Source organism: Halyomorpha halys, unplaced genomic scaffold, assembly GCF_000696795.3.
Source record: "Halyomorpha halys isolate HHAL.00 unplaced genomic scaffold, Hhal_1.1 Scaffold174.1, whole genome shotgun sequence".
Lineage (NCBI taxonomy): Eukaryota > Metazoa > Arthropoda > Insecta > Hemiptera > Pentatomidae > Halyomorpha > Halyomorpha halys.
The window spans coordinates 144,641-157,555 of NW_027107482.1; the positions used below are offsets into that span (position 1 = coordinate 144,641).

Sequence of the window (12,915 nt, forward strand, 5' to 3'; positions counted from 1 at the left end):
TCGAAATTATTTAAAGTGAAATAGAATTATAGAAATAAAATATAAAGCACGAAACATGGGCGTTGATGACCTCAGGGTTTTACGCCCTTAAGCCCCAGACAACAACAACAACAATTATATATACATATATTTACATGTTATCTTGTTTTGCCTGATGCCAGGTGTACCTCTACCGCCTCTCTGTCTGTCTGTGTTCTGTTTACTTCTTCTTTGTTCTACTTCTCCCCACTTGTTTCAAAAAGTGGCATCGCCTTTTGGGAATCTTATTTCCTTAATGGCTATCATCAGCCTCACCCAAGAAAAATACATTACAAGGGATGGTACATTTAGAAAATCGTTTGGTGCAAGTATAGTTTATAATTATAATAATACCTGTTTTAATAGATTTGTTCAGGAAGGACCCTTTCACTTGTGTCCCTTAACCACCTGCAAAGTGCTCTTTGTTGACATACCCGGCACAGGTATGACAAGGCATATGATAGACTTTTATAAAATTAATAATTTTTAATACCTCCATACATATCAATATTATTAATAACAATAAATACTAAATATTAAAGAAGTTTATAATAGCTTCGTTATCATTTTAGTATAAGAGCCCAGGAGGAGAAAAAAGGCTGTTATTTCACCCGAATTTTTAATCACTTTAATGAAACCTACTAATACTACGAAGATAAATGTTAATTACTACTCTATAGTATCACGGATTACCAAAACTTTATTGCACGAATGGTGGTAAGTTTTGCATTAATTTTGGTACATTTTTATAGTGGTTTAAAAACAATGTCTCTATTTTTATTGTGAAAAATAACTTACACTGTTTCTAATCTAAATGTATTTATTGGCTGTAATTATAAGTCAAACTTAATATTCTACTTATATAATTGCTAAATACCATTATATTAACTCCTCTTAACAAAGGAGCCTGGGAGAAAAATGGTAGTTATTTCATCCCAATTTTTGATTACTTTAATGAAAACTACGTATAAGTACTAGTCAAAATTGATGAGTTTGCCAAGTATAGGTAGAGGGAATAAAAAAAGACAGTAGTTTCAAAACGTTTAAAAAAACAAAATTTCATTCTGAGCTCTGTATCTTTAAAAATACCAAAAAAAAATTAGAAAACCTTAGAGAACATCATTTAAAACAAAGTAAAATTTCTAAAATATGAGCCCTAACAGGGAAATTTGCGTTGGACAGTTCCCAAGATTTTATAAAAAATATGCTGAAAAATCAGTAATTATTTTGATCTATTTTGATAAATCTATCAGTATCCATTGGACGTACAAATGTCTATTAGCACTCAAATTAAAGCTAAATAATTGTACTATAAAGTATTTTAAGACCTTTACTAAATGCTGATATTGTGGCATTCTCTAGAACCGGAGGCACGGCTCTAGTCTTGGATCCGATTGTGGGATTTGAGAATAATGACCTAGATCAGGTGGGTCGGGAAAGAAGGCAATATATGAAAAATGTGTCCCTTTCCTTAAGGGAAAATTCAGCGAAAAAGAAAGTTCACCGCAAGAGGCCTCTGGTTCGGATCTCGCTGAACAATACCAGATAGAACAAGGAGCTTCTTAGAAGGCCTAGGTGTCCTCGGGGATATAGCGAGCTCGAGCGATCAAGGGATTGGAAAATATTATTTTGGACTCCCTGGAGATCATACATCATAACCTGCATGGGAATTAGCTATGAGATTATTTTAGTGTTTGGACCTGTCGATTTGTGTTTTAACTTTTGTTTTCTCTTAACTTATTTATTCATTAAATTATTTCTTTTAACTTATCTATTCATTGAAGTATTTCGTTTAACTAACTTTTTTTTTAAATCTATATATATTCTTATTTATTTGTTTCTTTTTATAAAATGATCTATTGTGACTGTTATGTTTTTGGTTTGACTTTACATTACAATCTAATGATAAATTCGTTTAACGGATCGAACGTGGGTAAAGCATCACTGAAAAGTAGAAGACTGAAGGAGTGAAATACGGAGAGTAAAATTGTCAATTAAATGAAATAAAATTGCCAAATGGAATGAAATTGTTAAATTTAAAAAAATAAAATATTTTTATTTAGTGTGTAGACGAGTATTGATTGTAAAATGAAAAGGTAGGTAAAATAATTGTTGTTATATCATGTGAATACATGTATTGTATATATGTCCGATCATGGATTGATTGCTATGCTGTGTATTGTAGCACCCCAATGTATTTGGCCTGCATAGCGATATAAAACATTTCTCTCTAACTAAACACAATAATTTATTCAAACTATCAATAGTTTCTATATGTATATATAGTTCACCGTAAAACTTAAATATAAGAAAAATGGTCAGGATTGCGGTCAAAATATAAAAGGAACAAATAATTTATAACTATTTTAATGTCCGACGTTTCGCCACACTTTACAGGGCTTCATCAGGGCTAAAAAGATACAAAAATAAAAAAGAACATTACAACAATAAGGCAAAATAAGGTAATTTAAGCTAGGATAAATATTATGTAAAAATAAAGTGATAAGAAATTACAAATAAATAAAAGAAAGGAAGACATAAAATTAATTAAATAATTAAATTAATATAAAATAAACTTGAATAAACAATGATAAGAATAAAAAAATAAGTAACAATGGTAAGAATAAAAATTTAGAAAAATACGTAAAATATACAGTTAAAAAAGTACAGACGTACATAAAACAAAAACAATACGGAAAAAAAGTAGAAGTAGTAGCATTCTAATTTTACTTAGTTATTCCTAAATTAGAAAATTATTATACTTATTATTATCATAATTCACCTAATGAAAGCTATGTATAATCAATAGTCAAAATTGATGAGTCTGCCAAGTATAGGTTGGAGGATTAAAAAATGCAGACTGTTTCAAAACTTTAATAAACATTGATTTTTCATTCGGAGCTCTATATCTTAAAAAGTAGGAACAACACTAGAAAATCTAAGAGAACATTATTTAATGAAGAGTAAATTTTCTAAAATATTAGCCCTAATAGAGCTATTTACGTCCAATAGTTCTCGAGATATAGCTTTTTAAAAAGCAAAATTTCTTAAAAATCAACTGAGTGAGGAGTAGTTAGTTAATTTATTTTAGAATTCTATATCTCAGGAACTATGTGACATACAGATGTCTATTAGCACTCGAATTAAAGCTAGTTTAATGGTCTATAAAGAAGTGAATGAACTTTACCTTCTCAGGAATAGTAGTTTTCATGATATTCGCTAAAATAAATTGACTTACAGTTGTTCAGACATTAAGCTTGATTTTTGAAAAACTTCATTTCAGAAACCATTGGACGTACAGATGTCTGCCAGCGCTCAAAATAAAGGAAATTTAACGATAGTAGTTTTTATGATATTCACATATAAATATAAATTTTGAAAATGAAAATTGGTCCAAACAACTATAAATCAATTTATTTTAGCAAATTTCATGTAAACTTTTACTTCTACGTAGATAAACATCATAAACTACTTTATAGCTCATTAAACTAGCTTTAATTTGAATGCTAATAGACATCTGTACGTCAAATGGTTTTTGAGATATAAATTTTTCAAAATAAATTCACTAACTACTGATCTTTCGTATGGGACGTTCTGTGTATAACATTTTTATAAAATGTTGCTTTTTAAAAAGCTATATCTCGAAAACTATTTAACATAAATAACTCTATTAGGGCTCATATTTTAGCAAATTTACTCCTCTTTAAATGAGGTTCTCTTAGATTTTCTTGTGTTTTTTCTACGTTTTAAGATATAGAGCTTCGAATAAAAAATTAGTTTTTTTATCGCTTTGAAACAGCCACCATTTTTTATTCCTCCTACCTATACTTGGAAGACTCATCAATTTTGACTATTAATTATACATAGTTTTCATTAAAGTAATAAAAAATTGGGGTGAGATAACTGCCTTTTTTCTCCTCTTGAGCTCTTGTACTATTTTTCCTAGCTCAAATTACCTTATTGTTGTAATATTCTTAGTTTTTTTTTGTATATTTTTAGCCCTCATGAAGCCCTGTGGGGCGAAACGTCAGACATTAAAAAAGTTATTAACTATTTGTTCTTTTTTTTTTTTTACCGCAACCTTGACCATCTTCTTATATCAATAGTTTTCATTAAATCTCTATACATCCTTAAATATAGCAATAACGAAGCATTGCTGAGTCTACTAGTTAATTTTATAAATTAACGAATAAGGCTTTTTTTTCGCTTATAATTAATAAACTGGGCATAATAACTCTGAGCTCAATATTACAGCAACGATATAAAAAAGAATACCAAGATGTGATCCTATGACTGAAATTGGAAAATTGCCACCAGTCCACTTCTGTGAGAGATATTAGTCCAACGAGTAACTAGAAGATAATTTAGTAACCATTCATTCATCCGGAGGCGGGGGAAATGACACAACCTCTATGGCGGGAATACGAGCTATCAACACTGCACGGCACAATCTCTTACTACAAGGCCACATATACAATGCCCGCAATAGACTACGCGGTATTTTCCCTTCGGATATGTTTACTCCCTGATCTCCTCACATGATATCTGGTGAAGATCTGCAAGCCTTGGCATTCACCTCCCGAAGGAATGAGCAAGACTCCTAGTTCTGGATTGCGAGGAGTCTTGCAGTTTTCTTCCGGAAAGTAATTATGACGTTTCTTCGGAGTTCCTCAAGTTTAAAAGAGGCCTGATCCAGAGAGGGTGCGTCATTCGATGATGTGCCTTTGGGGAGAGCGTACGAGCATATGTTGGTGAGTCTTTTCTTGATGATGATGTTTTAAGTTATAGAGGGTTTTGTACTGAGCTTCGAGAAAACAAGTTTAATAATATCTTTAGTTCAGATTTGGTGTGTTTAACCGATTTTTCTTAACAAAACAGCTTTCATTGTTATATTATGAAGATGATGGTCAGGGCTGCGGTAAAAAAAAAAAAAGTTAACAAATATTTATTTACCTACGTTTCGTCCCACTTTGTTGAGCTTGGGATGAAACGTCGGAAATAAATATTTGTTAACTATCTTTGTTTCTCTTTTGATCGTAACCCATTCTTCATAACCAGAAATTTTGAGCTAATTATTTATACATATAAATTATTGTGATAGAGCTGGAAAAAAATTGTATTTTATAATATAATAGTTTTATACATTAGAAGATCTCGAGACCATATTCTTTTCAGGCGCCTTGGAAGATTGTTAAGAATGGAAGAGGAAGCAAGGTTCGAAACTAGTGGGTTTAATTGGTATAATGGATATAATGGAATGGTATATAGTTCTGGATAGATCGATTATAAATGAATATTAAAATTCTAATGGATCATTTTTAGCGACAGAGAATGGAGTTTTAAGGATTTTGGATTGTAAGAATTGGATATGAGAGGGTTTCAGTGGTAAAGTGGAGCCCCAAAGTTTACTCTGGGTCCAGATAGGCCTTATAATAGTCATGTAGATCAGTCTTTTGTAATGGATTGGAAGTTTAGACCGTTTGTTAAGTAAGTGTTGTAATAGTCGGAATCTACGTGTAGTATCCTGTCTTTACAGTCTTCTCTGAGGGTTCCAAGTCGTTTGAATATAAGTAGTCCAAGATAGATAGTCTGTTCTATAGGGCTAAGGGTAACATTACAAAAGAATACTGTAGGGCAGTCAGTAGGCTGACGAAAAAAGATAAAGGGAAAATTTTCTGAAAAAGAACGAATCTCAATCAAATTACTTCAATTGACCTATCAAACTCAAATTGATAATTTAATTTAATCTTGTGTAGGGTGTTTTTTTAAGCCCGATAGAACTTGAAATTGTAAAAAATAACACAAAAAATTAAATTGTAATCAAAATTTTTTTTTTATTCGAAAGATCAATACGTGACATTAACATTTGAAAATGATTTCGGGCATATGGGCACCGCGGCTGTTCTTGACGAAGCGCATTCTGGACGTCCAATTTTGGGCCACTTTTTCGAGCACTGCTGGCCGTATGTCACGAATAACACGAACAATGCTGGCCTCCAAGGCGTCAATTGTTGCTGGTTTATCAGCATAAACCAGTGACTTCACGTAGCCCCACAGGAAATAATCGAGAGGTGTCAAATCGCACGACCATATGCGGCAATTTTGCTTATTAACAAACCCGTTAAGCCAAAAATGCGCCTCATCGCTGAACACAATTTTACAGAATGCGTTTCGTCAAGAACAGCCGCGGTGCCTATATGCCCGAAATCATTTTCAAATGTTAATGTCACGTATTGATCTTTCGAATAAAAAATAAATTTTGATTACAATTTAATTTTTTGTGTTATTTTTTACAATTTCAAGTTCTATCGGGCTTAAAAAAAAAACCTATATATTGAAATAATCATTCAATGAAAAGAGCAATATATTTCTGGAATAACATTTAAAATACATGATTAGTGAAACTACATTAAATGGTGACCCCCTTCTAACTAAATGGTCAAGTTAAATTAAAAAAGTAATTTAGTAACTATGGTGACATGACAGTTTTAGGCTGAAAATGCTGAAAAAAATGCATCTGTAGTCAGAGATGGGCTAAAATTAGTTATTGATGAAACTAATAGCTAACATTGCCATGGAAACAATGTTTATTCGTCAATGGTTCATTCATAAATACGGGTCGTATCCATGGTAATTTTAGCTATTAATTTCAACTATAGCTAATTTTTGCCCTTCTCTGCCTGTAGTACAAGAGCCGAGGTGAAAAAAATGGCAGTTATCTCACCCCAATTTTTGATTACTTAATGAAAAATATGGCTGATTACTAGTCTAAATTGATGAGAGCTGGTTTATAAACGTTAAAAAAGAATAATTTTTCATTCCGTGCTCCATATCTTTTAAATTATCAACAATAATAGAAAACCTAAGAGAACATGATTTAAAGTAGAGTAAAGCGTAATAGAGCTATTTTCGTTCAATATTTCTAGATATATTTACTCTGAAAAATCAATAGTTAATGTTTTTATTTTGAGAATTTTTTTTTTTTTTTAAATAATACTTTTTATTTATTGATAGATATTACAATTTGCCACACAGTTGTGGGCAATAGATAATAGTGATGAAGGATCTCATACATACTAAAATAAAATAAAATAAATAAATGAATAAATAAAAATGGAAAAAAAAGAAACATTTTTTTTAGAAAACTATATCTCAAAAACCATTCTACATACAGATGTCTAATAACACTCAAATTAAAGATAATTTAATGCGCAATGAAGTACATTATGACGTTTATCTTCGTAGGAGTAGTATTTTTCATTTTATTTGACAAAATGAATTCAGGATATATTGATTTCTAGTGGTTTGGACAAACATTTTGATTTATGAATACATACATCTGAGGAACCATGAGACATAAAGATGTCTGCTAGCACTTAAATTAAAGCTAGTTCTATGTACTATAAATTAATTTATCACTCTTATATTTCCAAGAAGTAGTAGCATTTATGGTATTTGCTAAAATAAATTGTTTGACTAAAATATTATGTGCAAAATTCATATTCTTATAAGTGTGTCATAAAAACTATTACCCCTATGAGATACGTGTCATAAACTACTATAGTACTTTAGTGCACTTACTCACCCTCCACTTGCTCATTACCAGTGACGCGCCGAGGGGATTTTTAATTTTGCTCTACCCCTCATACGTGGGGGATAGAGTGGGCTCAGGGATCCTCAGGTCGATTGTGTAAATATTGTATATAACAGTGTAAGTGTGACTAGAGATTCTTTTATTTTTATCAATTTTTTATTTTATTTTTTCATGCACATAGTTTGATTATGTTCATTTTCTTTATCCTTCCGTTTGTATATATTTTAAGAGAGATTTTATTTATTTTTATATACTTCTTTTTTCAGTTATTTATTTATTTTTCATTCTTATTTTATTTTATTTTAGTATGAATGTAATCATTCATTACTATTACCTATTACCCACAACTGTGTGGCAGATTTTAATATCTATCAATAAATAAATTTTTAAACAAAAAAAAACTTTATAGTAAGTTCAATTACCTTTATTTTGAGTACAGATAGACAAATGTACATCTAATACTTCCTGAGAAATGGTTAAAAAAAATAAATAACTTTAAGGATACATAAATAGAGTCAACAGATATGAAAGGTTTAAGTTTATTATAAGAAGATAAAGGCAGTACGAGAAGAGTAATATTAAACTTTAATAAGAGGAAAGAATAGATAATAAAATACATATAAAAATCTATTTATATAATATATGTATAAAATGAAAATTATTAAAAATTAAGTAATGAATGAAGTAGGAAATAAAACGTATATACAGATAATTAAATATGTATGTAAAATAATAGGATGAAGGAAATAAAAATATGAAGTTATATAATGCAAAATAAAGAAACAATTACTTCCCACTGATTCTATTAGTTTATTTTTAATAATTTTTATTTTGTACATATATTTACTAACTAGATTTTCATATGTATTTTATTATTTTTTCTATCCTCTTAGTTAATTTTAATTTTACTCTTCTCATTTAGCCTTTATCTTTTTATTAAAACTATTCATCAACACTATTTACGTATCTATAATGTTATTTTCTAATAAATCAATATATCCTTTTATTCATTAGTTATATTTTTTTTGTTTCTTGGCCCTGATGAAGGCTAGCTATTTTGGTCGAAACTTTGGCACTACTAAACATGTTTTTACTTATTTGTAATCTTCATTGATCACTCCCCAAACCATCTTCTTATATATTTTATCGACGATCAACAATCTTCTCATCATTATAATATTCAGCATTATTTTTTTTTACATTTAGCACAACATTATGAATACCCCTATTCAATATGGATCATAATTCAAATGAAATTATTTAAGCAACAATTTAGGTACGACACCTAGTAGTACAAGAGCCGGGAAGAAAACAAGGCAGTTATCTCACCCCAATTTTTGATTACTTTAATGAAAACTATGTATAATTACTAGACAAAATTGATGAGTCTGCCAAGTATAGGAAGGAGGAATAAAAAATTACAGCTGTTTCAAAGCGATAAAAAAAACAACTAATTTTTCATTCGGAGCTCAATATCTAAAAAAGTAGGAACAACACAAAAAAATCTAAGAGAACGTCATTTACAAAGTAAGAAGAAGAAAGAAGAGTAAATTTGCTAAAATTTGAGCACTAATAGAATTATTTATATTAAATAGTTTTGAAGATATAGCTTTTTAAAAAGCAAAATTTAAAAAACATGTTGAATGGGACGTACTGCAAGATCAGTAGTTAGATACTGTAACTTAGTAAATTTATTTTGAAAACATTATATCCTAAAAACAATTCGACGTACATATGTCTATTAGCACTCAAATTAAAGCTAGTTTAATGAGCTATAAAGTAGTTTATGATGTTTATCTTCGTAGGAGTAATATTTTACTTGAAATTTGCTAAAATAAAATGATTTAAAGTTGTTCGGACAAATTTTCATTTACCAAATTTATATTTATATGTGGATATCATAAAAACTATTACCCCTACGAAGATAAGTGTCATAAACTACTTTATAGTAAGTTAAATTTCCTTTATTTTGAGTGTTAGCAGACATATGTGCGTCTTATGGATCTAGAGATATATTTTTTCAAAACTCTAACATTTTATACGGACAACTAGAAATTAACATTTTGTGAGTTTATTTTGTTAAATATCATAAAAACTACTATTCCTATAAAGATAACTATTTTGTAGTAAATTTAACTAGCTTTAATTTTAGCGCTGGCAGACATCTGTACGTCCAATTCGTTTCTGAAATGAAGTTTTTCATAAATCAAACTTACTGTCGGAACAACTATAAATAAATTTATTTTAGCAAATATCATGAAAACTACTATTCCTACGAAGGTAAAGGTTATAAACTTCTTTATAGTCCATTAAACAAGCTTTAATTTGAGTGCTAATAGACATCTGTACGTCTGCACTACTAGTAATACTAGTAATAAAAGTGCTGGGTAAAACACTCAAAATAATATAAAATTTAACTTACTATAAAGTAGTTTCGTACATTCTCAATAACATTTTTATGAAATGTAGCTTTTCTATCAGGGCTCATATTTTAGCAAATGCACTCTACTTTGAATGATGTTCTCTTAGGCTTTCTAGTGTTGTTGGTAGTTTTAAATACATTGAGCTACAAATGAAAAATTATTTTTTTTGAACATTTTCAAATACCCGCCATTTTTTATTCCCCCCACCTATACTTGGCAGACTCATCAATTTTTACTAGTAATTATACCTAGTTTTCATTAAAGTAATCAAAAATGGGGGTGAGTTAACAGCCTTTTTTTCTTCCCGGCTTTGTACTATTTGGGGCTCCACTAATCCATCGAATTCCTTAACCACCAATCCTTACAATCCGAAATCCTTCGTAAAATCCTCAATGCTTTGTTACAAATAAAATCATCCATAAAGACTTTAATGTTCCATATGTAGCTGATCCAGCCCGAACCAGATTTCAGTTCTTCCATTATAAACTCTATTTAATTAAATTTAAATTAACTTCCTATTTTCTGGTTCTGGTATTCCATACATCCATACATAGCAAATTATTATTCGTAATGTTTATACTGTGTTGCTATTTTCTTGTTATTATAAATGTGACCGAGATGTGGCTAAAATATAAAATAATTTTACCGAAATCTGGTATATACGTCTGCAAACCGTTCTTTATTACCGACTAGTAATTATAAGTACTGTAGGCATTAAAAATATCGATATGTTATTGAGTTATATTTTATATACCGATAATATCTGAATTCTAGAATTATATTAACCATGATTGATGAAGGAATCTTTTATAAGAAAAAAAAAAGTTCTTAAAATAACTACAGAATACAATTTATCATTAGCTAATTATCATTTAAACACGACGGAAGACTGAAGCAAGAATATGTTATTTTTTTTTCATAACATCGATGTTGACACTATCGATTTTAATCAGCTTGCATAATTCATGAAGTGAGGTTAAATGTGAACTGGATCTCGCGAAGTCATGCAACTTTAAGATTAATCTGCAACGAGCTACAATCCTCTGTGGTTAGTTCTCAAGCACCGTCATTGTTTTCTGAATCATATGTTGCAGCATCGAATGTTTCCTGTATTGTTGAGAAAAGATCCGGGATAGTCCTGAGAATATCCTAATGGCATTGAATTAAATAGACATAATTAGTTTTTGTTTCCTCGCTGTTGAAGATAAGGAAGTTTTGGATTTTTTCAATGAATAAAATAAAACTCAAAAATCTCTACGCAAATTTAAGATTTTAGACGTCAGGGAATACATTGGGAGGAAATTGTCGTGTCAGATATTTCTTGTATTACCTCTATGTAATCAAATCCATGTTTGGCCAAATCGCTTGTTACAACAAATAATTTTGAAGACCAACAAATGTGATATCTTCTTAAAAAAAAAAATGCATGAGTGACATGATAGAGACCCATTGGTACCTCCCTCTGGCTTCAGTTTTTTTTTTTTTTAATTTCTTTATTTAATTCCATTTTGGACTAAGGTCTCGTGGAAAAGACACCCCATAACTATATACAGTGTTATAAATTAAAAAAAAGATAAAATAAATACATTTTTTAATAATTTATTTATTGTTATTTACAACTTTATACATATATACACATCAAGTAAATTTTTTGTAAGTGATATTATGACATGATACAAACATGTGGAGAATCTAACTATTGATAGAACTCCAAAAACATTTCTAAAGAAGAAGATCTCGAGGCCATCAACTTTTCAGACGCCTAGGAGGATTGTTAGGTAATGAAGGAGAAGCCAGGTTAGAAACAAGTAGATTTGGGTGGTTGAGAAGTTTATCATGGAAGGATTGATATCTGGTCCTGACCAAACCGGTAACATATAGGACATTGAAGTCTTGATGGATGATTTGATTTTGTGACAAAGTAAGGACCATTAAGGATTTTGGACTGTAAGGATTGGATTCGGGAGGAATTTGATGGTTTAGTGAAGCCCCATAGCTCAACTCCGTATGTCCAGATAGGCCTTATAACAGTCATGTAGATCAGTCTTTTGTAATGGATTGGAAGTTTGGACCGATTGTCTAGTAAATATTGTAATAATCGGAATCGACGAGCAGTTTCCTGACTGTTCAGTCTTGTATTAGGATTCCATGTCAGTCGTTTGTCCAGATTTAGTCCTAAGTAACGGATCTGTTCAATAGGAATAAGTGGGGTATTATTAAAGGATACTATGGGGCAAGAGGTCATGGGTTTACTACGGAGGGTAAATGTGATTTGGTGGGATTTATTGGAATGTATTTTAATCCCCTAGTTTTGGCACCATTCTAAATAAATAAATTGAAATAATTATTCTTAATAAATGAAAAAAGTAAAGTTAATAACAAAAACGACAATGACATTTATGAATTGATGAATACAATGACATGTAGTTGGGTTTCTCAAGTTGTAGTTCACTGCTACTATAGATTTAATCGATAAATAAATTAATAAATAACCAATATGAGTTCGAATTATTAGCCTGTTAGTCACTATAATTTGAGGGAAAATGACGGACCTGAGACCTGTGACGAAATGAATCAGGTTTCTCGGTCCTCCAGATGCTGGATGACCTTCCCAGGGGAGCCCCACACTACGTCATGGAGGGAATCGCCTTGTAGTGTGGAATAGTACTGCTCGGTCCACGTAGCAATGAGTCATATTAACACATTATCTCGAATTTATACTCATGAAGTTCTCATGAAACGATTGACACATATTTCAAAACGATTTTTTTTTTTAAGGTTTTTCATGATTTTCGTCCAAACAATGTGGAAAATCGAAGAAACATTATTACAGTTGTCATGGTGAAATAAAAACACTGGCTAGATCTGTGTAGACAAGAG

The 12,915-nt window shown here is 30.3% G+C and overlaps 1 protein-coding gene across 2 annotated transcripts in view; it reads left to right on the forward strand.

The window, feature by feature from the left end:
- raw overlaps nt 1-12,915 on the forward strand; it is a 328,767-nt gene that overhangs the window by 46,871 nt on the left and 268,981 nt on the right. The window contains exon 1 of one of the 2 annotated variants that reach the window (XM_067045834.1): nt 4,720-4,769. The exons of the other annotated variant lie outside the window; for it this stretch is intronic. Within the exon in view, the coding sequence (XP_066901935.1) occupies nt 4,732-4,769 (38 nt within the window). The 5' untranslated portion in view covers nt 4,720-4,731. Of the gene's footprint in view, nt 1-4,719; nt 4,770-12,915 lie in introns of those variants that run through there. 2 annotated transcript variants of the gene reach the window in all.